Source organism: Penicillium mononematosum, assembly GCF_028829835.1.
Source record: "Penicillium mononematosum strain IBT 11891 chromosome Unknown utg000002l:1.0-8112719.0:1.0-8118358.0, whole genome shotgun sequence".
Lineage (NCBI taxonomy): Eukaryota > Fungi > Ascomycota > Eurotiomycetes > Eurotiales > Aspergillaceae > Penicillium > Penicillium mononematosum.
The window spans coordinates 2,402,359-2,427,303 of NW_026643272.1; the positions used below are offsets into that span (position 1 = coordinate 2,402,359).

Below are 24,945 nucleotides of genomic sequence, written 5' to 3' on the forward strand. Positions count from 1 at the left end.
AATATCCAGATGCAGAGATGGTATACACTTGTGTTGATATTTCTATGATCCCTACATATATGTACTTCATGTAGATATCATGTTTCTTTATCTTCATTGTTCCTACTATGTACATAGCCATACAAACACCTTAACTCAACTAATTCTGATTGACCTTCATACAGAAATTCCCCCAGATTGATAAAAACGAGATCTGCCCGTTTGCGTCACTCCCCGGATCTGGTTTAGCTTGGAATGTTGCTTTGCCTCTTTGGGTTTGACATGTCGATCTAAAAGGATAGAGGGTAACATCGGGTTCGATATTTCCAAGCCTCTACAGATATACAAAGAGTCAAAGACGCAAACAACACTTTACGTAAATAAACAGTTCGATAAGTTCCAGCCCTAATAATCATACAAACACAAACTTAGGAGAGCACCTGAAAAGGATCAGAAAGAAACGGAAAATTTCTCCGTGGAAAAAAATAGTAATATAAAAACAGCCTTAAACCAACAAAGAAGACCTTAAGAGGGGTGTAGTGCGGGAAAGGAGGCAATAGGCAATAAACAAATGTCGTCACGGCGTGAATCAAGCTATGGCCAATAAGTGGCAGAAAGAGATGAAGAATTTACTCGGGCATTTTAGAGTCTCCATCCTCATCCTCATCCACACCACGTAGCGTGGGATAGAAGACTCCCTCACTTTCAGCCTTGGGCTCTTCTCTGGCCTGCTCAGAAGCAGCACGTACACTGGCAGTCTCAACTCCCTCCATAGCATCAAGTCCTGGCGTAGGAGAAGCTGAGGAGGTCTGCACTCCATATTCAGGAGTAAGGCTACCGGCCTCAAGCAATCCGGAAACCAAACGGCGGAGGTTCTCAAGCAGACGGACCTTTTCGACCCAGGCAACGTTGACATCCCGCTCCGCGACTTCAGTGGCCGCTTGCGCAGTACGCTTGGCTGACTCCTGCTCGGGGTCAGACGAGGTACCCGACAGGGCGGGGTCAATCAGGCTCGCCGAGATGTGCATAGCCTTGGGGGTGCGCTCGCCACCATGCTTGCTATCCTGGGAGATGTCCATGCGGTCCTCGGTGGCAGCACGCTCGGCCGGCCGGGCGCGTTGCAAGGTACCACCAGTGTAGCGGCGGCGGTCATCGTGGTCATACGCACCGCTCAGAGTAGAGGGTGGTGCGGCACCTGAGGCGGTCGGGTAGCCTGCAGTCATGCTGTCGGCGACAGTGGCCGACGGCAAGCGAGGGTACATACCCGGGCCGCTCTCGTGAGGGGGCGACACGCGGTGAGCGTGGTGCAGGGAGATGGGTGAGCGGTTGGAGGTATACGACTGTGCGCTGGAAGGCGGAGTCAGGGCTGGGGTCCCGACCGATGGGGAGTGGGCTGTAGCAGCCGCCATGGGGGCTGAGGTGGTTGCAGTGACGTGGCTTGGTGGGAGCTGGGTGGGAGGAGAGTGGGTGGTGCGATAGTTCATGCCACCATGCACGTAATGCGCGCCGGGCTGGGCAACACCGGCAGCAGCCACATTCTCATCGCTTTCGTAGATAGTGTTCTGCATTTGCTCAAGGAACTGATCAATGTTGATCAAATCGTTCTTAGTCCGGACATTGGACATGGGGGGCAGGTGGTAACCAGGAGGCTGGGGAGCACCACCGCCATAGCCACCGCCTCCGCCGCCAACGGCAACAGGCGCAGGCATTTGCTGGTATTCAGGGACAGGGCCACTGAGGAAGGGAAGCTGAAGAGCCTGGAGACCCAGCAGACGCTGGCCGACCGCGGCATAGGAATTAGGGTCGAACTGGCGGCGCTTCAAGTCGCCAAAAAATTCGTTCAACGCATCATATCCGCGCTTACGGTCGTAGGGGTGGCCTCCCTCTTGTCCTTGGCTCAGGGCATAGTATACATTGCCATAGGAATGTGGGTTGGGGGCCTGAGGTGGGGGGGTGTGGCTGGTAGTACTGGGGAGGCGGGGCGTGTGAATATTGCCCATTGATGCCGTTGATAGGGCTTTCGAAGTAATGTGTGGCAGCAGCGTAACCCTTAGGGTTTTGGGGGAACATCATATCAGGGTGTTTCATGCCCGGTTCGGGGGAGCGGATCTCGGAGTCATCCGCATGGGTCTTGACATGCTTCTTCAAATCCTGGGGGCGCTTGAAAGCCTTACCACAGAAGTCGCATTTGTGAGGCTTAAGTGGCACATGGACGCGGATGTGGGAGGTGATATGATCACGCTTGACTGTTGTGGTGTTGCAAGTGCCCCACTGGCAGGTCAAGTTGAGGTTGTTGGTGCTTTTACGTCCAACATGACGCTCGCAAACATGCTCCTATTACAGAGTATTATTAGTATGTTTTCGGATTGAAATTGATTGATCAAGCTTACATATAGAGACTCGGCAGTGGGGGGACTTCTCCGTGCAACCAACCCACTGGCAAGGCAACTGCTCACCGGCGCCGTTCATAGAGGCAGTGTTGTTCACCGCCGCCGTGGCGGCGGCAGCAGTCGCCGTGACTGAGGCAGAAGGAGCTGGGGTTGCTTGGATCGGCGCCGCTTCAGCAACAGGCGCAGGCAACGTCGGCTGCGTTGTAGAAGGGGTATGATTCTCCGTCATGATGCCAAGAAACTCGATCTGGAGTTGGCGGAAAGCCTAGGGAACAAACGGTAACAAAAGAAAACAAACTAAGAAGATCCAAGGACTATAGAGAATAATGACCCTATATGTATACAATGAGGCAAGAAGGGAAAAGGGGAAAGAGGTGAGAGGTGAGAGAAAATGGGGGTTTCTCCGCAGAAGAGGAAAAGGAGCCGAGCCTTTGCCCAGAAAATACCGCTTTGCTAAGCCTGGCGGAAGGACAAGGAGAGAAACGAGCAGACCAAGACCGGGCCAAGCGTCGGTGCGGGCCCTAAAGACCAAGAGGCGTTGGCGCCATGGCTTTTGACTGGTGGACCGAGGGGGGAACGAGGGGCTGTGTGTGAGCATTCCAGGGCTAACACGTAGCACAGTAGTGCACAGTACGGTATTTTTAATATAATTTTAGTAAATTATCTGTATTCTTACATATATTTATGTATTATTACATATATTTTATATACGTCTGAGCGAACTCCGTACATAACTGGCCTATCTAATAAATGAAAGTACGTCCATTTTGCCCTAAATCAGCTTAGTGCAAACAATACCGTACATTCAAGGTAAAATTAATGTTCTCATGGCCTCACCGGTTCAACTCAATGTTCCAATATTAAAAAAGGGAAACGAAGTTAAGAAGGAAACAAGGAGTGGCGAGTTCATTTCGCCAAGCCAAACTTCCAAGAAACATCCCATGGGCAATGCTTCTTGGCAGCCAAGTGATTCCTCTTGCCAATAATTCCCGCTCTGGAGGACCAAGACTCAGGTCTTGGACTCTTAGAGTCTTGGTATGACGAAGTTCATATCCCTTTGGTATTAACTTTGTCCCCAGTTGTGACCAGTCCTCTGATTAATCCGGCTGCCTGGTCCCCTTGTTACGGCCGGCATGCATGACTCGGTTGGTTTCGGATCCATCCATGGATGGATTAAATCACTGGAGATATCTCGAGGCGCTGACATGGAGTGATCAGGCATTCATTTTCTATATGTCACCTTCTATACGCTAATGTTCCTATCTAATTCTATTCTATTTGTAACATTCTAGCTTGACATGTCAGACTACCCCTGATATATATAAATATACCCAATGTCATCTTCACAAGGGCCTAGCCCAAGCATTCCAGGTACTCCTTAGAACATAGCTTGGCTAGTGGCTTAGCCAGAGGCCAAAGCACCCACGTGCACGTCTTCTCTTCTCAGCGCAAGTGCCACCTCACCTTCCCGAACGGTTCCTCCGCTTCGGTTGGTACCAACTCCAAACGTTCAACCCAACTTTCGTCCCCTTCGTAACAGGGAACGCAGCGTGCCAAGTCTCCGGATACCCCGTTCCATCCTGCCGAAGATTTCTCCAAAACACTGCATTACCCTTGATAGGCTTGAATGTGATACCCATCTCCCCCTTCCCCTTCCCCTTCCCCTTCCCATCCTGCCCACAATCCAAAAATCGACACCATCCTTCCCCATCCGGCATCCTCAACCGCGGAAAATTCGTCCCCCCACCTTCGCAGTCCGCATCTAGATATACCATAAACGTGCTAAAACGGTCTCCGCCCCGCGCCAGTGACCCGGCCCAGTCATAGTGGTGCCGGTAGTGGCCGGAGGCATTGTAGCGCTGCGCCCACATTCGCTCGATGTACAGATCCGGACGCCAGCCCTGGAAGGCGCGGGCGCGGTCTTCCAGACAGCGGACTGTGTCGTCGCGGTCGAGGAGTGCACGGTCGGAGAGGCGTTTTGTTGGGTCTATTCGTTCTGTTTGGCCGTCGTAGACGATTGAAGGGGAGTATTTGTTCACGCTGGGATTGGGGGGGAGGTTTGTCCGGTTAGCTTGGTCTGTAGTTATTGTGTATGTGCTATGGTATATATCCGTATCCTTGAGGGTCGGTTGCGGTTGAGATTGGTGGGTTACCTCATGTCTAGGATGTGGTTTGCTTCGGTTTCTGAGATGAAGTTCTCGATGTATATGATCAGCGGTTCGTGCGAGAGGAGATGCACGCGGTACCCCTCTGCGTTGGGGCAGCTGAATGGTACGCCATCTTCGGGGCTAATGAAGCTGTCGTCGGTGAGGTTGATTCCTGGTCCTGGTGCGCTGGACTCGTCGAAGATGTCGTCGCTGTCTCTGGGTGGTGCCAGCAGGCCCGGGAAGTATCCGCGCACTAGCGGGTCGAGGATGAAGATATACACGGGGATGAAGTAGATAGCCCAGGTGAAGACTGTGGAAAGCTTTGGGAGTGACGCCATTGGGTTGGCTATAAATAGTCACGGGGATATGTAGGCCAAGCAATACTGTACAAGCACTGGAGGGGAGATTCGGACTGCTAGCTCTCCATGCGACCGGGGCGGAGGTTTGCGGATGCTACAATTGATCCGTCTCTGGGTAGAGACGAAGACCCATAGGCAATGGAAGAGAAATATGATCAAGAAAAGGTGGAGTGCAGGGCCATCTTGCGAAAGGAGAGGTTCTGGACGTTGAGGTGGAAATGTCGAAGTATGTGGGTCAAACAGACCTTGGGGTTAGGGGCTAACCCGAAGATAAGATGAGTATGACTTCATCAACAAAACATCCAAGTTACTCCGTGTTTGAGACATGATATCACTTGGAAAAATAGCTGTATAGGTAGCTATATAAGGACGTGTTGTTGGTGTCATCTTGTGGGAGGCGGATGCCAAGTAACTTATGTAGGTATCCAGTGTGGGATATTACTGATTTCGTTTGTTGATGAGTACGCACATGTATGTAGCGTATAGACTCATGTTCTTAGATTTGCCCTTTTAAAGGCTTCACCCAACGATTGACCGCAAAACAAGCCCACGAAGCCAGATCAACCGTCCACGTGCGCATATGATGGATAGTGAGTTAGGCCTCAAGGGGATGAAGGTGAAACCACTTTCGGCGACTGTCTACTCCGTACTTGCAGGGATACATGCACAAGGACAAAGCGCCGAAAATGACAAGATAAGGTATAAAGAAGACACATTAAGTGATATTGAAATCAGGTGTACATTTATGTATATAGCTAATTGCAAAAGGCGAGACTCATAATCCCAACCAGGTATCAACAGTTTTTACACCAAGATTTTGGGGTTCATAATAGCATATCCTCGTAAAAAGCAGAAAAAGCAAATATGGCAAAGCAGACCAAGACTCAAATGCTGTTGGCATTCATCCACTGAGCCCAATCCTCGGCGGACGCTCCGTTGCCCGGTTGATACGCAGCACTATTGCCAAACAGATCATCAAAGGAGATCCCTAAGTCCATATTCATGCCCATGTTCTCATCCATGCCCATGCTGAAATTAGGCAATCCATTTGGACCGGGAATTTCTGGCTGTTGTGGTGCTGACTCGGTTGCCATGTCGTTTGGATTGTTGGGCTGGAAATTGTAGCCCTGCCAGACGAAATTCTGGTTCGGGATTGAGACTAGGTCTGGACTACTGATCGCCTCTGCCGGAGTCTGGCTTTGTGAGATTGGGGAGTGGACGCGGGATGAAGTTCGGGAGTGGGAGGGGCGAAGGTGACTTGGCACTGATGACTTGATCCCTGCGGGATTTGTGATGGGGAAATTTGGCATGTTTGTGAAGTCAAAGGTTGGAGTGGAGACCCCTGCGCTGGAGGGGTCACCTGGTGTGGAGGGCCCCATGCCTGGTGCCGAATCGAAGGGATACTGCGATGGTATGGCTGCAGGGTCGTGCCGGAAGTGATCATCTTCCAAAGTGGACATCGGCTGTGTTGGATATGCGAATGGATCGTCTGATGGGAACATCATTGGCATGAGATCTGGGAGATTGGACGGATTGGTGAATTGTTGAGCCCATGCTAGACTTGATGGCTCTTGATTGGGCATGGAGGGTGTCATGCCGGACGAGGATATGTGTTCTGGGGTGGTCATGGTTTCCGTCAGAAGCTCGGGCGTGGTTGTCCATGTGGATTGGTGATTAATGTCAGTAGAGCGGTTCCTGACAGGTTGGACATTGTCCAGACTTCGTTGTCGGCGGCTCTGATCATCGGTAACAGCCGGCTGGGACATCATCTGCACTGGGAAAGTGCTTGACCGATGTGGCAGCGTCTTCTCGAAGGTAGGCTTCGGTTCAGGCTCAGCAGTGTTAGATGGCGCGGGCCGCTTGAGATTGACAGGGGTCTTTGAGCTCTGGCGATTTTTCAACATCTCGGGCAAAGTCTTGAAGAGGCACTAGAGCATAATTAGTCAAGGTCATTCCAAATTGAGGGCATGAAAACTCACGTTCAAACTCTGAGAACACCGGTCGGCAGCAAGACTCTTCTTGGCCAATCCGGCTAGAGTGTTTTTGCCCTCCATAGCATCCTTCAGGACGCCATCTTTGGCTGTAGGTGAATCTGGATTCTCAAGCACGAAGAAAATCAAGGAGAGGATAGCGAAATAGGTCGTATACATGGTAAACCAGAAGGATCCATTGAGCAGTCCCTCTTCTGCATTCCAGTCGTGATGTGAACAATGTTCCGGGAAACGCTGACGCAGGCAGCTGCACAAGCATATGACCGCTTATCCACGCCACGCGCTTGAGAACCACCGGAAACGTAGTGGAGGAACGGGCGGTACATGACCATCTGCACGTGGGCGTAGCTTATACGCAGCAATTGCCGGACACTAGTTAAATGTTAGTCGAACCGATTAAGGCATCACCACCGTAGATTTGAGACATACCGTTCCAGCTGGGGCGACACTTCTGTGCCCGGCCGCAGAGCAGGAGGCAATTCCTCCATCCAAGTTTGCAGATCTCGCTCGATCTCCCGAATTTTTGAGTGGCTGACCATGTATCGCTGGTCCGATTTGGAGCGATAGCGAGCATTCTTAACTGGGTAGATATATTTCACCACCTTCAGAATGATGTTGGAAAGACGAGTGTGCGCATTGCATCCAGCCATCAGTGGTGTATAGTTAGATGGGGGCTGAGTGATTCCTTCCGAAGTGATGTAATCACCATCAACCTCCATTGGGTATTCTTGATCGATATCGTCGTCACTCAGCATCTGGGGAAGACCCAGGAGAGTGCTCACGTAGATGTCCATCTTGCGGACGACCCAGAAGATGCGCTTTCGGAGTTCTCGCTCAAGGGGGGTTGAAGTCTGCCGTAACAGAGCGATGGAGACCTAATCGCAGTGCTGAACGAAGTGCAATTCCCACATATGAGTAGCATGTGCTCAGCTTCGCAGAGGATTGGAGGAAGAGGACCATAAAACAGATTGCTTGGAGAGAAACCAAGTCACGACAGTCGGTGATCTCCAGCAGTTGTCGACCGGCTTTGAAGAATTGGAACCTGCCAAAGAAATTAGTCGGTGCCCAAAATATCAATATGGCTTTACTATGACTTACCCTTGGCCTATTGCGCCTTCATAGCCAGACAGATCCAGGGTACCCTCTCCCGATTCATCATCCGAGAACAAGCAGCCGACGGCGATGACGATGTACAAAAGCGGCAAGAAGGTGTTCTCTTGGTTCGTGAATTGTTCCGGGGGAGTATCATAAATGCGCTCCAGACTTGCAAAGAAAGAGGGTATATGCACAAATTTCATCAAGGAGCAGGCATGGTCGATCGCATTGTGACATAAGCGACGAGCAACCGCCCGGGGAGGCAGGTCATGTGTAGGAGGTAATGTTGTGTCCTGAGGAGACTCGGACATAGACTTTGGACTATCCAGCATATGCGCGGTTATCGAGGAACGCGACCGTGCCATGGGACCCATAATATCTGTGGCGCCCAACTGTTTGCGCAATCGGCGAACAAAGAGGAGGCCCGACGTGTGCCCATGATAATCCCAATGGCCTTGGTCATCCCGATCTAAGCAGCCCGAATTATCGACCATTGTTTCAAGCAGTCCCTCGTCTGCTCCTTCCTGCGCTGTGTCCTGTGCAGCCGACGGTTTGACATCTTCGGTCGCTTGTTTTGATTTTTGAGCGGCTGTGAATTTTTGCTCTGTCGCATGCACGTCTAATTGCGGATCATCGAGGTCGACATTTGGAAGAACGATTCGAAGGAGCGCTTCGGCCTTTTGGAGCCTATTTTCAAGGGCCTCGACATATTGGGGAGCGGGATTTCGACGGCGATTGGAAGGTTGGTCGTACGAACACTCTACAGAACGATTGTCAGGACACATGAACTTTTTCCGAGGTTTAAGCGCATAGGACTCTGCGTACCATAGCTATAGACTGTGCAATGAGTGCATGGCTGTTTGCCATCGCACTTAATCTTTTTTCTGCGACATTCGTCGCATGCGCGGCCGACCCGACGTCTCTTTTGCGCAGGCAGTGTTTTAGGGTCTGTGGTGGAGGCATCTTGGGTAGGAGTGTCATGGTGATCGTCATCATGCGAATACTTGAGGTCGTTCATGGGCGCGGAATCCTCCTCATTTTCGCCAGAAAGAGGGCTCGTCGTAGTCGCCATGACTGGATATCTGAGGTCCGTAATATGCACGAAGTCATGTAAAGACAGATGGTGGCCTTGGCGGGCGATCTGAAGTGAATATCACTATCTCACCAAATAGCATGGATCGCCGTATATTTCGATAGTTGCAGGATAATCCGAAGAAGGGAAAGGACGAGCTGTGCCAAGTCTGTTTGGAACTGGAAAAGTCGAATTTGAATTTGGAGTACTAGTTGAAGGGTTCTGAGGGGAATCTTTTGAGGGGGAAGATCGACGATGATGAAATGATTAAACCCGAAAGCGGTGTGCAATAATATCAAAAGGCTTCAAAAGTACATAGTAAAGTATATACGGAGTACGAAGAACGTATATTAGCAATTCAATGTAAGAAAAAGGGATCAATTGGAGAAATCAATCAGTTTAGTCATAACGAGTCATATGCCCACCTGAGGTGCCCAGGTGGATATCGGTGGTTCATAATGCGCGACGCCGATAAAAGCTCCGTGTCATTTCTCTTTTTTCCAGAATTTTCCCTTCTAATTTGAGGCATTTTTGCGATTTTCGGGTCCCATAAGAACTCGAATAACTCGTTAAGGCTTTTAGCCTGGTCTCCACTGCCCGATTTTGTCTCGATCCGGTCTTCCAGGGTAGTCAGTTCGCCGACTTCTTTAACGGAGACTCCGTTCGGAGTTCTAATAACTATCCAAAGGTTCGAGTCTCCGATTTGTGCAATTATGAAAATGCATATGCACTACTATGTGTTGTTGCTTTGATTTGAAACTGCAGCGGGATCTTATTAATGGACTCTTGGAACTTACCTAGGTATAGTACCATTCTCGCAATATTACTCCGTAGTCGGTTTCATTATAATCTATTCTTCATGCATACTACCATATACGGAGTATCCCGGTACAAGGGTGATCACCTGGCAACTCATCTATTCCTCAATCTATTTGTAATATTTTGACCTCAGTTCACTACAATAATACTCCATTTGCTATTATTCCAACCTTGGAAGGTTGTTCCCTACGCAATAAGAACATGGCGGTACAAGTACAAAGTATGAAGTACAATATACAACATACAGTCCTGGACCCTTGAACACCCTTGCGCTGTCATCATGAAGGGGTCTCCAGGGCTGCCATGCGGGGTCTTCGAAACAGGGCAACATGCGTCAAAATGCTTCGACAGCCCTGTGACGCGAGACATGGGAATGCAAACATTGAAAATGACATCGTCCTATCGCCCTATCGCCCTATCGTCCTATACACGACAATCCATTCAATGTTTTAATCAGGCTCCCGAAGTTGGGGTTCGCGATATGCCTCATTAATAGCCTTTTACGTACATAACATTGCCAAAATTGACTGCGTCAAAATATTCAGAACTACGGAGTATTAATTAGGCTATTGACTATCTCCCCTATCGCGATCTAGCCATGAAACGGTTCTGGCGATCCCTCGCATCCCGCATGGCATTCCATTCGCAATTCGTCCCCCTGCGGCACGTCCCACTTTCCCCAATGTGGATCGGCATGTATAACAACGCCAACGCGACTTTCTCTAACTCGGCCTTATATGAATTGCCTCTTCCTCTAACGTCAATTCTCACAGGCTATGGAGCCACGCGACACATACTATGACTTTCTACCTCGTCACCTTCTGCTGCGCCTTTGCCGCACTGGGATCATTCCTGTTTGGCTATGATTCTGGCATGATCTCTTCCAATATCGAGCAGGAGGCCTTTCTGCGCCAATTTGTGTCTCCGAACTCGTCTGATGCCGCCGTTAGGGGCATCATCTCCTCGTATATCGGTGAGACTCTGTCTTCGTCAGATCTTGCCGCGATCCAGATCTAATCTTGGTGACTAGGAGGCGCAATTGTGGGCTCGGTCCTCGCTTCATATGTTTCGGATTACTATGGCCGCCGAATGGTCCTCTTCATCGGAGGTCTTCTTGCGATTCTGGGTGCTGGCCTCCAGGGAGGCGCGGTCACTATCGCAATGCTTATCGCCGGTCGATGCATCGCGGGTCTGGCAGTCGGGCAGATGTCTGCCACTATTCCCGTTTATTGTGTAGGTCGATACACGGTCTTGTTGGTGAGCTTATCTGACGTGACCCCAGAGCGAGGTTGCCCCACCACAGATTCGGGGGATGTTAGCTAGTATGCAGCAATGGATGATTGGCTCGGGGTTCGTGGTTGCTGTGAGTAATTGCGCCGGCACTTTATTGTGATCCAACTAACCGGTTTCAAGCAATGGGTGGGATACGGGTGTACCCTTCGAGGTGGAGCCTTCTCCTGGCGTTTTCCACTCTCCTTCCAGGCCGTGCCAGCAATAATCCTCGTCTGTGGCGTATGGTTCCTTCCAGAATCGCCAAGATGGCTCATGGAAAAGGGCAGAGAAGGAGAAAGTCGCTCAGTCCTCGCTCGTCTTCATCTCAACCGGAGCGCAACCAACAACCATCTACTCGAACACGAGCTCTTCCAAATCACTGAGAGCATAGCATCCGAGAAGCAATCCGTCATACGGTCCTGGCGGCACCTTATTCTCTCCCCGCGCTGGCGACACAGGATCCTCTTAGCCTGTGGTCTGCAATTATTCACCCAGTGCGCAGGCACAAACGTAATCTCAAGCTATGGCCCACGGCTCTTCAACACGCTCGGGCTTACAACATCAACATCCCTCATAGTAATCGGAGTCTGGGGTGCGCTAGCTCAGTTCTGGAACACGGTCTTTATGTTCTTCATCGACAAAGTCGGACGTCGGAAACTGCTCATCCCGTCACTGCTCGGCATGGGAGCAGCGCTGTGCATCGAAGCCACGCTCGCGCGGTACATCGATTTCAGCGATACCAACGCCAACCCACATGCTCTGCGAGCTGCAATCGCCATGTTTTTCGTCTTCTCGTTCTTCTTCACGGCCCTTGGCATGATCTCCTGGGTCTACCAGACTGAGATCTTCCCCACGCCCATTCGAGCGCGCGGCTCGTCTATGGCGACCGCCACGAACTGGAGTGTTAGCCTTATCTTTTCGCAGTGCTCGCCTATTGCATTGACGGATATCGGGTCCAATTATTTATATTGTTTTGTCGCGTTCAATTGGGTAGCGATGGTTGTTGTTTGGGCCTTTTATCCTGAGACTGCGCATTGTTCTCTTGAGGAGGTCGAAGAGGCTTTCGTAACACAGTTTGCTGCTGAGCCGTCGGAGCATTCTTTTGTTAATGAGAACGCTCCGGTGGCTATTACACCGCGCTCGCAGATCCGACATAAGGGGCTGCATCCGCTGTCGATGCATCCTACTGATACTGTTAGTATTGGCAGCAGTCACAGTGGGTCTGGGAATGGGATGGAAAGCAAGGAGGTTTAGATTGTACGATATAGGATTTATGAAGTGATGAAATGAAGCGAGGAACATTTATGGAGAGATCATCCCGTATTGTCAATGTGGTTGCGCATTGGAGCATAAACGTCTCTAGTGATAGATCAACATTGAAATGAGATCGTGGATTTCGCATGTCCGCGCATCAGGCGCACAAAGGCACTTTATCATCCGCGGTAAAGTGCAATGGGTAATGAGCTCGAGTCGGCGGATAGTATATCGGCGGACTCCAGCTCATTTTTGTTTTTGGCGTCAAATATACCGGAGGTCACGGTATCGTTTCTTCGCGATGTCGCTCTTACTTTTTTTTTTTGATACTGTGCTGTATTTTGCAATAAGACTAAGGTAACCAAACCACTCCCGATTGCCTTTTCGGGTATACCAGGACCCACATCCGAAATAGGCAATTAGAACCACCAGCACATAAAAAGCAAAGAAAGTCTCATTGAAATAAAACGAACTACAACAATACTAAGTCAAGCCCCAAACAGCAGAAACAGACTGGAAAACAACAACCGCCGAACGAGCCTACTATCGTCAGGATAAAACCCTCATAGAACGCTCCCTCCCAGCAGCGAATATATCCTACCGACTCGGGAAAGAACGACTCCGAAACAAGGCTCCTTGTCTGCAATTCATAGGGCAGGACACAGACATCCACGTGCCGAAGCTGTACGGCCTTTTTGAATCGGCGGGTTCCCTATTTTCTGGATGTGGGGTATTTCGAGGGGTGAGTATGTCTGGTCGCAGTGGAACGGAGAGAAGGGAGTTGTGAAGGTGGAGATATTAAGGCATTCGGAGACCTTGAGAGGGATTCAATCTGGGAGGATCGGACTGGGGTTTTGGGGGGTTGGTTTATCCCGCCCTGGCGCTTCTGAGAAGGACTGCTGGAAGTTGAGAGAAGGAGAGGAAGGGGAGTATGGTTTCTGCCATAACGACTTATCGCAACATAATGTTATTGATCCTAGGACGTTAAAAATAAGAAAATTCAGGCAGGGGGGGGTCTCTCGATCAATCCCCTAAAAATAGCTGCTATTATTGACTGGGGATACGCGGGATTCAGGCCTGAGTATTTTGAAGACGCCTTCTATGAACCACCGGGGCCATCGGTTGCTTTGGATGCGGAAGTTGACGATGTGCCCCGGTTGTTGCGGTTACTTGCGAACCAGTCTGTGGAATGCATATGGGTTTGGGTTGCATGGGCAAAGCGCGTGTGGAAATCAAGTGTCTATACTCTATACAATATACATCTATCCCTTCTACCTCTATGTGGCCGTCTATTTTTTGTGAATCAAAACAAAACCCCTAAATCACAACTAACGAGAGACATATACTTAACAGCAAATCATACAAAATTCCAACGTCGGAATAAAGCATGTGGTAAACGCCGATATCGCTTAAATCGGCTCGTCGCGAGGCTCAACAAGAATCTCATTCACAGAGACATGCTCAGGTTGAGTCAGTGCGTAAACGATGGAGTTAGCAACATCTGAAGGATCGAGGATCTTCGCTCCGGATGGCTCTCCGAATTTCTTGACGGCTTCAGTATCCGTCGACATGCCCAGCAAATCTGTGGAAGTGTTGCCGGGCTGGATGCTCGTCACGCGCAACCCAGCGCCTGCAGTCTCGAGGCGGAGGGCTTGGAGGGTGGCCTCAACGAAGAACTTACTGGCTGAGTACACACCCAGACCAGGGAAGACCTTACGGCCGGCGTCAGAGGAGATCGCGACGACATGGCCGCGGCCGCGCGAGAGCATGCCAGGAACTGTTGAAGAGAGAGCGTGCAAGAGACCCTTGCAGTTGACGTCGACTGTACGCTCCCATTCGTCCATCTGTGTGTTGGCCATCATGGTGAAGTACATGACACCAGCGCATGCAACCAAGATGTCGACTGGACCGAGCTCCTCACTTGCTGCTTGGACGAGACCTTCCACCTGAGTCTTGTTTGTGACGTCGGTTGACCGGAGGATACACTTCACGCCATGAGCTTCGACCTTGCGCTTGGTGCTCTCAAGAGCATCCAGGCGTCGGGCACCAAGTGCCACAGCACAGCCCTGCTTGGCTAGGGCGGCTGCTACCGCCGCACCAATGCCAGAAGAAGCACCAGTCACCACAGCAACCTGACCGCTGAGTGGCCCCTTCACTGCAACCTCAGTGGATCGGTCGAGGGCATTCCGACGAGATGGGGGCCGGGGTAGCCATCCTCGAGCAAACCAATGCCGAGTGTAGGTCTCCAGCAACAGGCTATCCACCTTGGGGCGCTCGATAACGGCCCGGAAAGGTCTGGTCAAAGCGTTATCAAGGACCACGATGTCTCGGAGGAACTCGACAGTCGGCATGCCACTGCGAAGAATATCGACGGTAAACGAACCATCGCCACCCTTGGCTGAGCCTCTCTTCTCGAACCACAAAGCCACCCACTCATCCCATGGGAGAGGTTGTGTCTCATAACCAAGCCCTTTGAGGTCCTCAAAGACTGAGCGAGTATCAACCGGCGTAGGATCTCCGAGATGAAACATCGTCTGGTCTTTCTGGGTCTGAGTCGCAAGATGGACAATGGATTTGCTGACAAAGTTCACAGGGGTCATCTCGGCACGCCATCCTTCCACGTCTGGGGCGTAACCAAGCTGGATGGATTCCACAATCAATGCAGTGAGCAAATCCCACGCATTGGCGGAACCTGTGACACTGTGACCACTGATGGTACCACACCGGTGAATCTTGACCGGCAATCCACGCTCACCGGCCTTGAGAACGAGCTGCTCTGCAACCCACTTTGTCTGACCATAGCCATCGACTAGCTTTTTGGGGACGTCTTCTATGTCTAGCATGGTAGTCTCGGCCCAGCCATTCTCACCAGATGGTGGCAAGACACCGTTGGTAGAGATATACTGCACGGTCGCGCCGCCCTTGGCGGCCAGACGAAGAATCTCTCTCGTTCCACCGACGTTTGCTCCCCGAAGTGCAGCATAGGGGTAAACAAGGTTGACAGTGGCTGCAGCATGCACAATGACTTGGACACGAGCCGCAATGTTGTCAAATTCTTCCGGACCCAGACCAAGGCGAGGCCGAGAAAGGTTTCCTGGCAGAATTTCGAGACGCTCCAGAATGGAATCGCGCCAAAGTCCCATGTCTAGGAGGTTCCTGCGGATTCGAGCCACACCTCCGGCTTGGTCATCCTGCTCGGGGTCGCTGAAACGCACAAGACAGATGATTTTAGCTGAGGTGTTCTCAATCAAGTCATTGAGCAGGAAAGCTCCCAGGAAACCCGTCACACCAGTCAAAAGCACTGTGTCGGCCGAGGTGATTGAAGTGATCGCAGTGTTTGTGGGCTTAATGTCCTCGTCCAGTGTGGCATCGGAAAGCAAGACCGCCGGCAGATTTGCTTGTACTTCTTCAGCGTGGCCGTCTCTGACAGCACGCACAGTTTCCAGGTGTCCGGAAAGAGTAGTATTCTCTGCGAGACGGGGAATAGGAACACGGAAGCCGAAACGTCTGGAAAGCTTGGATGACAGATCTGCCAGAGACAAAGAATGTCCTCCGAGATCGAAGAAACTATCTTCGGCCTTGATCAGGTTCTTTGACACTTTCAGAACAGTTTCCCAGATTGCCGCAATGTCACTGAGACCAATCGGGTCCTTCCCGGCGCTCTGTTCACTACCACTGGGACTGGAGCTACGAGGCGAAGGGAGGTTTTTCATATCAACCTTGCCGGAGACATCGTTAGTGGGCAACTGGTCCAGTGCAACCCAGAGAGCTGGGATCATGTACTGGGCAAGATGGTTCTCAAGAGCACGACGCGCACTGGGGGAGTGGCCGGACTCGTTGATCACGACTGGAGGACGATCGGATGAAGACTCCTTGTCGGGAACAACATATGCGACCAGTTGTCGGTCCAGTCCATCGCCGTACGCAGTGACAACACACTGATTGACAGCCAAGTACTGGCAGATGTCACTTTCGACCTTTGCCGGGACAACGGAATATCCGCGCAGCTTGATCATGGCGCCGACGCGGCCGGTGATTTCGAGGAAACCAGAAGGCAGTTTACGGGCCAGATCGCCCGTCCTGTACATACGAGCACCGGGTGTGGAATCGAAGGGGTTCGGGGCGAAAGCCTTGGCGGTGGTCTCGGGAAGGTTAATGTATTCCCGCGCCAACAAAGGACCTCCAATAAAGAGTTCTCCTGATGTACCCGTCTCTACCTCCTGTCCATCATCGTTTAGAACGTAGGTGTGGGCAGGAACAAGCGATGGGCCGACTGGGCAGTAAATGGAGTCGTCATCAATCATATCACGGATATCTCCGCAGGCAATCTCATGCGTTTCACACGCACTGTAGCAGTTGAGCAGGCGGGCATTGGGAAGAATTTTGATGGCCTTGCGGGCAAGATCGGTTGTCACAACCTCGCCGTTCAACCAAATGATGCGCAAATCAGGCACACGGGTACCGAACCGGGGATAGCGTGAAAGAACAGTAGCCAGGAGAGTGGGTGTCATGAGCGTTTCGGTGACCTTCTTAGCCGAGAGCAGGTCAACCAGAGCCGCGGGGTCATAGCTCGTTTCGTCGGGCACGATAACCACGGTGGCTCCGCGCAGGAGCGGCCGCAGCATCTCCCAAATGAAGAAGACATTGCAGGCCACCCGATCACCTGGTTGTACGTCCTGCACTGCAAATCTCAGATCGTATGATCAGGACCGGGGCGCGGTGTGGGTTGGCGATTCCTTTGGGCTTGCCTGTCGTTCCCGACGAATAGGAGACAAACGCCAAGCGGTCCAAATCATCATCTGCTGGCAACGGAGAAGGTTCCTTGGTGTGTCCATTGGTTTCAGCAACGGGTGCATCCAAGGCAATTACCGGGACAGGCGCCTTGATTTTGTCGGCCTCAGACTTGTGGGTGATAATCACAGCGGGGCTAGCGTCGTCGATGACATCCGCCAAGAGGTCGGCGGGGTAAGCCAATTCGAGCACTAGGAAGGCACCACCTGCACGGAGCGCTGCTAGACAGGCAATCACGTAATGTGCGCTTCGAGGCAGGAGCACACCCACAAGGGTGTCACGGCTCACTCCATAGGTCCGTAAGCGACTGGCGAGTGTCTCAACTTCTTGATCCAGCTGGGTATATGTATATGCCGTGGTCTCATCTTCCAGGGCGACGGCATCAGGGGTGGCCTGCACTTGTCGCTTAAAGAGTGTGGGCAAATCCTTGGTGATGTCAAGGACGGCCATTGTTTCTGTTTCGGTAACGAGAGTAAGAGAATCACGCTATACAGGTCAAACGCTGCTAAAGTTCAGTAAGGAAACAAAAGGATATGATTGAAAAGGTGTGGTCATTGGGATCTCGATATAAAATCGATGGTAGAAAGAAGGAAATAAATTTTGTTGAGATTCTAAGAGCTTCGAGCTGCCAATGGAATCCATTAACCTTTCCAGGGCCAGACACCGTGTTCTCCTGTTCTCGTGGGGTTCTCCGGGAACGGGCTTCTTATCGTGTCTCCGGATTTTCTCGATCTTGGCAATTAAGCCATCAACCATTTTATGAGGTCTTACTTTCTTCTATTTAGAATACTGAAACATGTTTATTTTCTTTCATTTTGTCTATATTAATTCCTCTAACATCATAATCCTCCCCTCAACAAATACTACTTGAATGACATCCATGGATGTAATTTAACTTGGCCCCACTTAAACCATTTGCATGTGAAAGGGCCCTTTTTTCCCAACACTTTGAATTTCAAGGCGTCATCACCTTGAAAATGCGCATTGTGCGGCAAATTTTTTAATTAAATCTCTTTTAACTTTAGCCCCCAAGAAATTGCCCTGAGATAGGTCAATTTACCTGTAGATTCAGGCATTAAATGCACGGACCACTTGTAGAGCTGTACAATATGCACAATCTTGCCCCGGTCAGGCATTAGGATATGCGGCAAACGCGTCAAGTTATCTTATAGTAACGCCTCATCTTTAAGCACAGAATAAGAATACCGGACCAATAAACTCTCAATCAAATCGAGCACCAGAACCCTCGATTGAAAGAATTACCTAGAGCCATTAAATGTGCAAAAATCGGACGCTTTTATCAAAACATGAACCCTGATATGTCAACCCACATACCCATGGGCCCGCGCACGTGCCCACATGCCTACTTGGGAATAGCCGGACGGAACTTCCCGTCTCGTCTAGAACCAATCCCGCGATATCCATACATAATGATTTTCTGCATGTCGTATTTTCATCGTCAACCTGAACGGGCTCATCGGTAGTCTCGCGCGCAGTAGTCTTTGCGTTATTTTGTGCTTCTTCGTCGGAGCCGGCGGCGTGATGCTGCTTGAGCTTCTCGCGGGGAATAAGAGAAGAGCCGGAGCCAGCACCCGCTTTCCAGTAGGATGTGAAAACAATTGTCAGGATAGCGAAGAATTCCCACCAGGCCCAGACGACACCAAAGTTCCGCCACATTTGAGAGTGCTTGTAGTGAAGTGATCAAGACATGTACAATATATATAGCCGTAACACATAAACGGTTGTCAAAGCCTATATATAGGAAAGTCCCTTTCACGAATTAAGCCTCACACCGACTTTTTCTGCTATCTACATACCCAACAAACTGAGAAGGGGGAGAAAATATCTATTTCACCAGGCATTTAGGCCGAAAACCCGCCCTTTCGCCTTCGTCCACGTAAGAAAACCCATCTCGTCGACCTCGTTAATCCTTTGCTCTCTTTCTGTTTTGCTTGATACTTAAGAAGGTCGATATTGTAACCAGCCGTCTTCAATCTTAAGATGGATGAGGCTCTCTTATCAGAGCGGGCTGCTCGTCGGCACACGTTGGCTAGGATTGAGAACCTGATCAAGAAAACCCCGGATCAGCATGTCGAGCCCCACGACTTGAAGGCGGCCGGTATCCGCCATTCTCTTTTGTCCCTCAAAGGAGATACTCAGCATTGTCCACACTTCTTCAAACCATACCAAGAAGAACTGCCTCTCCCGGAGAAGGAGAAGGAGGACAAAATGCTGAGATATGAGCCCGATCCGAATCACATCATGTGGGAGACTCGCGAGATGGAGATTTTCCTTACCCACCACTTTCAGAAGTGCTGGAGATATGCATCGAAGAAGTACCCCAATAGCCCTCCAGCGTCTGGTGCATATCGAGAGTACGTTGCCTCTCACAGCTGCCTTGTCTTTTTGAATGGGCTTTCTGACCGTTCATGACAGGATTGGAGATTACAGATTTGGCCAACTACTGGAGTGTATAGGGTTCAACTGGTATGCTGTGTCAGTAACCGATTATCCAGCGGGAAACTATCCGCACTTCAAGGTTATCCTGGAAAGTGAAGAACGCCGATGATCGACTGCTCCGCGGAGAAATCATGACTATTACCGACATCATGGCTGCTCGTCTGAAGACCAAGTCGCTGCGTCAGCATATAGTTGCCCCGGTTAGACCCTCCATGGTGGATTCTAAATAACCTACTAACCTTTCTATGGTAGATGCTGGTCTGGTCTCTTATGGGTCCTCGCCATGCTCGTGTCCTGGAGGCTGATTTTGACGGAAAGTTCCTCAACATCCGCGCCTCCAAGCTGTACGATTTCACCCGGAAGAACACCGACACTGTGCAGTTGATGACACGATATTGGCTTGGTGACGCGTGCGGCCAGACTTTGATGGAAACCTAGTTTGGTGGTGAATCCGGTCGAAGTGCTTAGGCTGGACACTGCAATATGGTCCTGTCTGATAATGGAGATCCGACTCTTGGGATGTGTGATAATGAATCTCTGTCTTATGGACGAGGGTCGTTCTGGAAACGACCTTTCGAATTTGGTAACTAGTGATGGCGTTTTATGTGGCGGGCTGCTTTTGGTGCACTGGACTGCCGATATGCTGAACATTATGCTGGATCATTGATGTGGTGGCGTGGCCAAGATATTACACCATCGGTGTTGGATACGAAAGTATGTGACGTAGAAGTCGTGCTAGCTAGCAACGGTACTAATAAAGGGAAGAAAATCTATAGAAAAAGTACATCCAAGGACGTACCTAAGAGTACATCGGAAGAACTACCAAAAAGGTCCACCAAAAAGACTACCCAAACAAATATAACAAGGCCATATCAGCGGCGAACTATATTTATATCCTACCTTTGTAGATATGAGCTAAGTGCGAAGGCAGAGTAAGGTGGTATACGCATTATCAGCGAAGGCCCGTTGTCGTGATGGGCCCTAAAAACTCTCGTATACAACATCCAAGTTCATTAATAATTCACAATATTTATAGCTGATACCGACGGTATATACAAGGACTCTCTAGGCGGCACAAGAGGGTAGAAAACATAAAAGCATGAAAGCATGAAAATACATGTCACGGTCTAGGCCAGTGCTATACATCACTCCATCAATGAGCCCATGACATAAGTAGTCGGCCCATCGAGAATTTCCCGACGAAGATCCGCTTCCCAAAGAGCCATGCACGACTCCTGCACCTGGAGGGTCAAACACGAGAACAAAAACTCATTAACACGGTACCACGACAAAGGGCTCAACCGCTGAGCAATCTTCAGCATGCGACCAGCGAACCAGGGACGCGCGGAGGGCGAAGTAGCAGTTGGAAAGTACTGAGAGAAGTCTGGGAGCTCCTCTACCGGGGCAGCGGAAGCAAAGCCGTCGGCACTGGTGGGCCAGCCATCAAAAGTGCCGTCAGTGCATTCAAGCAGTGTTTGAAGTCTGGCATCGACAGAGCCATTCACGCCGACTTCGCTGTCAACCATGGATTTATCAATTGTGTCGAGGAAGATTGCTGCGCGCGCTGGCGTGTTGCGGTAATCCCACATCGCGGCATTGAGTGTCATCAACGCTGTTAAGCGGGTGATCATTTGTTTTCGGTTGTCTGAGGTGGTGAATTGGGCGTCTGGGGGTGTCGCGAGGATTTGGTGGAGGATGGATGTTTCTCTGACTGCGGTGTGTCGGGTTATGTACGATGATTGAGGGTTACCGCGTTGGTATAGGGCAAGTTGTTCACAACGGCGCAGGAAGTCGAAGAATTCTTCGTATTGGAATTTGATCTCATCTACTGGAATCGGTACAGAGTGTGGGAGCATTGTTTGAGGTTCGGGACTGGGCGAGACTTCTGAGAAGGCCGAGGAGGTGGAATATGGCGGAGATGGCATTGAGCTGGGTTTTGGGGTGAGCTGGGGTACTGAATCAGATGAGAATGGGGCTCGTTGGTTGTATTCATAGAAGAAGCTGGGCTCCTGGGTCTCATATCCCGGCAAGATGTAGTTTTCCCAGTTGATCATCATGCCGATACGAGTGTTTGCGAATGCAGCGGGGCCACCACGAGCTCGTATCATCTCGTGTGCAGCTTGCATGTGTGCCCAGATTGTTTCCTCGTGGTCTGGTCGGGGATCGCAGTCCTCTAAGGCCGCGGCACTCAGGCAGGGAATTATTGCAACATCGGAGATGTCATGAGGGTTGTCGGAGCGGTGTTCCTGAAGCACGGAGACAGTACGACTTCTATGGAGAAGAGTATTTTTAATTGCCTCTTCTTTACGGAGAGTTAGCTGTATGTACAAAAATGCTGTTTTGGAATGCGACGGTACCTTTCATTATCTCAGGCACAAAGGCCGGTGTATAACAGTTGTGGGCCATGGGCGACGGGTAATGAGACCCATAGGAGGAGGCTGGCATATCGTTCATATAGGAGTCAAATATTTTGTAACCATTTCGGTTCAACTGTATAGGTAGAGTGTTGAATGTGTCAATTCGCGCATCACTGCTCATAGTATTTGGTGATGGCATGAACTGATATGAGATCGTAGATTGTGGCGGCCATGAGAAATTGTTAAAATATAGATCATGGCTTGGAGCTCTCTGCGGATGTACATCGATGAAGCCATCCAGTGGGGGAGGAACATCTTGAGATTGGGCCGAAGATGACCGGGAAGGGGGATACGAGGGTACATCATTGGGTTCAATCAACGCAGGGTTCGACGAGATGGGATTCGAAGCAAGAACGTCGCAGTTAACCTCGGCATTGATGTCTTCTTTGTATGTCACTTGCTTTCTTGTTGATCTCCTTGCTCGAGGTTGATTGTTATTGTTGTCATCGTCTGATTTTGCTTTCTTCTCAGGTCTTCGTTTCGCCTGAGTTTTCTTGGGCCTACCACGTTTTGCTCGTAGTTCCTCCTCTTCACTTTCGCTCTGACGAGTGCCGCCTTTCTTCTGGCGCATATATTCTTGCATAACATGGCGCTTCACTTGGGTTAGGTTGGTTCGACTATTGTTCGAAGAGTCGATGAATTGCCACCGTACGTTGAATGCGTCCGGCGCATTGCTGGTCTCATCAAGAGAGGTTGACATTTTCCTGATTGCGTATGTAACGACAGGAGAAGCAGGTATGCGTAACCAGAACACAGGAGCCGCTCGTCTCCTTGTGGGGTAAAGGACAGTATGGAGAAATTTGACGGATATAATCCACGGAGCGAGTCCGACGTCCATTAAAAGGGAAAAGAATCCAAGAATAGCGCACCAAACTAACAACTGGGCAAGACTTTTCGAGTCTTGATCTAACGTAAAACGGAGTATAGTAACTGCACGATGAAGATAAGTACGGAGTAGAGACAGGGCATTAGTCGGGATATCGGGATATGCTTCTCCACTCATCTTCTTTTGACGAACTAAACGAGACTGGCATAGCGAACTTCCAGCACGCTGGTCAAGACATGTGGAGATCAACGGTGCAGCGAGTCAGGGGCCGAATAACCGCGTATGAGCGATGCACCTTTCGATAGCTTGGGGCCATAACGTGCCAACCAGAATTGAGACCCTGAGATTTAGGGTCGAGGGCCGTGCCAAAACCGATTTTGCATGTTGTTCCCTCCATATTAGGCTACGCTTGATCTATCTGTGTGCCCGGGTGACTACCTGGCATTCTAGACGGTCTGCAGTCTGTTGCCCGTAAATTGCCCGTTGGGTTACATATTGAGAAGGATCATATATCATATAGTTCCCTCGCTTGGAGAATCCCTGCTACTTTGTACCTTGCAATCTTTCATACCTTGAATGGACTGGGAGAGCCACATGAAGAGAACCACACGTGTCAACCCCTTTAGGGCCTCGGGGGGAGCTCCGTTCTTTAGTGTCTTGGCAATTAGGTCGAAGCATTGCATGACTTTTCCCAGCGTTTCTGATTTGTTGCTGGAAAAGCCTGCAAGGGTCTATGCACATCAATGGATCCAGAGTCCCAGTTGATGAGGAAATTCAACGTGAAATTTTGTGGGGGCTGAAAATGACATCTCTGCAGGGGAAAGTTCGGGAGGTTTCACGACTTCAACGGTGTAGGTGCGCTATTATTATCTGAATTTGCGGATCATCTCATCTTATTGTATTATGTGTCGCCTAATTGCGCTAGAAGTGATGCTATACTAGATATAACGCTGGAATGATGCAATAGCAGTTAAAACATGTTAGAACACTCCAAAGAAATAGCCGTATTCAGAGAGAAATACAACAATCTGCCATGTTGATCGGAGTATATAAAGGCTAGAGTTACGGAGTACGCCGTGCCCTGCACTATTCAATCCTGTAGTCTGAACCTTTGGGAAATTTAAACTATGAGACTATCCCCAACTCTCCGCCCCCACGCTTGCTTTTACGCTTGCCACATGCCCTCTTGGGTATATTTTTAGCCGATCAACGGCAAATACTCGCTATACTCCGGGATGTCCGTTTTGGGAAAAGAATATATTATTTGTGTTGTAGTGGCGGATACGCGCCAATCCTATTTCAGTCCGTACAGAACATTGGGTTATCGAGATTGGTTCCACCCATGAGGTACATCCTCTAGGCTGTTAGTGTGCTCGAGGGGGCGTGTGGTGGCCTCAAAAATACTGTGCTGGTCAAGACAGGCTTTACCCAAGCGGATTTTCTTGAGCCACCATTCCACAAGAGTTTCGGCGTCAGCCAACACTTCGCCGTCTTCCCCGGAGATACCTTGCACCGGCAATGAAAGGCAATGGAACCCCAAGCTATGCAGGGCGCAATCACCAATGATTACATTCCCCATTTGTATCTTGCATAATACAAGGTTCATGATCTCCTCGTCACTTTGCTCATCACACGACATACTCTCGGGCAAATGCGCTGTAACCCAGCAATAACCTGGCATGTCGTCGTGCGGATCTGCGATTCGGCCCCTGCCGTTCATGAATACACTGGCTTGAAGTCTAGAATCGGATGTCATTCTGTAAGCTAGCGAAATGCGATACTTGTCTTTCTTTTCTTCAATTGGCCGATTGGTAGTTAAAAATGCTCTATGTGGATTATGAGAGAAACGTGAGGGAATTGGCATCTTCTATACGTTGAATCCCGAGGAGGTTTATTCTGCAAGGGCTGTATGAAGTACAATGGCCGTTTCTAGTCTTTGACGAAACTCCACAATGGCTTTTGCAGCCTTTTGGATCAAAGTCTTTATACACCGGGTTTCACAACAAAAGCCTTGCTTGTTCTTTGTTATCTTACAATGGATATGACACGGCCTTTTTGAGGATCTACCTGCTT

At 50.1% G+C, this 24,945-nt stretch overlaps 8 protein-coding genes across 8 annotated transcripts; 2 read left to right on the forward strand and 6 right to left on the reverse strand.

Moving 5' to 3' along the window:
- Nucleotides 1-608: 608 nt before the first annotated feature.
- Nucleotides 609-2,598, reverse strand: pacC (putative C2H2 transcription factor PacC; the record flags this gene model as incomplete). Its single annotated transcript, XM_057289454.1, has 3 exons — nucleotides 609-1,875; nucleotides 1,949-2,313; nucleotides 2,413-2,598. The coding sequence occupies 3 exons, from the start codon at nucleotides 2,596-2,598 to the stop codon at nucleotides 609-611; spliced, it is 1,818 nt and encodes a 605-aa protein (XP_057150656.1).
- A 1,231-nt stretch (nucleotides 2,599-3,829) lies between these two features.
- Nucleotides 3,830-4,854, reverse strand: N7519_002677 (oxidoreductase, 2OG-Fe(II) oxygenase family; the record flags this gene model as incomplete). The annotated part of the gene is made up of 2 exons (XM_057289455.1): nucleotides 3,830-4,409; nucleotides 4,523-4,854. The coding sequence occupies 2 exons, from the start codon at nucleotides 4,852-4,854 to the stop codon at nucleotides 3,830-3,832; spliced, it is 912 nt and encodes a 303-aa protein (XP_057150657.1).
- A 905-nt stretch (nucleotides 4,855-5,759) lies between these two features.
- On the reverse strand, nucleotides 5,760-9,033 carry N7519_002678 (putative C6 transcription factor (Mut3); the record flags this gene model as incomplete). Its single annotated transcript, XM_057289456.1, has 7 exons — nucleotides 5,760-6,803; nucleotides 6,855-6,967; nucleotides 7,033-7,238; nucleotides 7,296-7,717; nucleotides 7,776-7,908; nucleotides 7,965-8,721; nucleotides 8,787-9,033. The coding sequence occupies 7 exons, from the start codon at nucleotides 9,031-9,033 to the stop codon at nucleotides 5,760-5,762; spliced, it is 2,922 nt and encodes a 973-aa protein (XP_057150658.1).
- Nucleotides 9,034-10,650: 1,617 nt separating this feature from the next.
- Nucleotides 10,651-12,378, forward strand: N7519_002679 (sugar porter family MFS transporter; the record flags this gene model as incomplete). Its single annotated transcript, XM_057289457.1, has 4 exons — nucleotides 10,651-10,825; nucleotides 10,883-11,085; nucleotides 11,135-11,215; nucleotides 11,266-12,378. 4 exons carry the CDS (start codon nucleotides 10,651-10,653, stop codon nucleotides 12,376-12,378), a joined length of 1,572 nt encoding a protein of 523 aa, XP_057150659.1.
- Nucleotides 12,379-13,787: 1,409 nt separating this feature from the next.
- Nucleotides 13,788-18,846, reverse strand: N7519_002680 (uncharacterized protein; the record flags this gene model as incomplete). Its single annotated transcript, XM_057289458.1, has 3 exons — nucleotides 13,788-17,054; nucleotides 17,152-17,655; nucleotides 18,505-18,846. 3 exons carry the CDS (start codon nucleotides 18,844-18,846, stop codon nucleotides 13,788-13,790), a joined length of 4,113 nt encoding a protein of 1,370 aa, XP_057150660.1.
- A 324-nt stretch (nucleotides 18,847-19,170) lies between these two features.
- N7519_002681 (uncharacterized protein) lies at nucleotides 19,171-20,067 on the forward strand (the record flags this gene model as incomplete). Its single annotated transcript, XM_057289459.1, has 4 exons — nucleotides 19,171-19,544; nucleotides 19,606-19,656; nucleotides 19,709-19,829; nucleotides 19,882-20,067. The coding sequence occupies 4 exons, from the start codon at nucleotides 19,171-19,173 to the stop codon at nucleotides 20,065-20,067; spliced, it is 732 nt and encodes a 243-aa protein (XP_057150661.1).
- Nucleotides 20,068-20,774: 707 nt separating this feature from the next.
- N7519_002682 (sigma-70 region 2 family protein) lies at nucleotides 20,775-22,746 on the reverse strand (the record flags this gene model as incomplete). The annotated part of the gene is made up of 2 exons (XM_057289460.1): nucleotides 20,775-21,931; nucleotides 21,987-22,746. 2 exons carry the CDS (start codon nucleotides 22,744-22,746, stop codon nucleotides 20,775-20,777), a joined length of 1,917 nt encoding a protein of 638 aa, XP_057150662.1.
- Nucleotides 22,747-24,193: 1,447 nt separating this feature from the next.
- Nucleotides 24,194-24,628, reverse strand: N7519_002683 (uncharacterized protein; the record flags this gene model as incomplete). Its single annotated transcript, XM_057289461.1, has 1 exon — nucleotides 24,194-24,628. One exon carries the CDS (start codon nucleotides 24,626-24,628, stop codon nucleotides 24,194-24,196), a length of 435 nt encoding a protein of 144 aa, XP_057150663.1.
- Nucleotides 24,629-24,945: the final 317 nt, after the last annotated feature.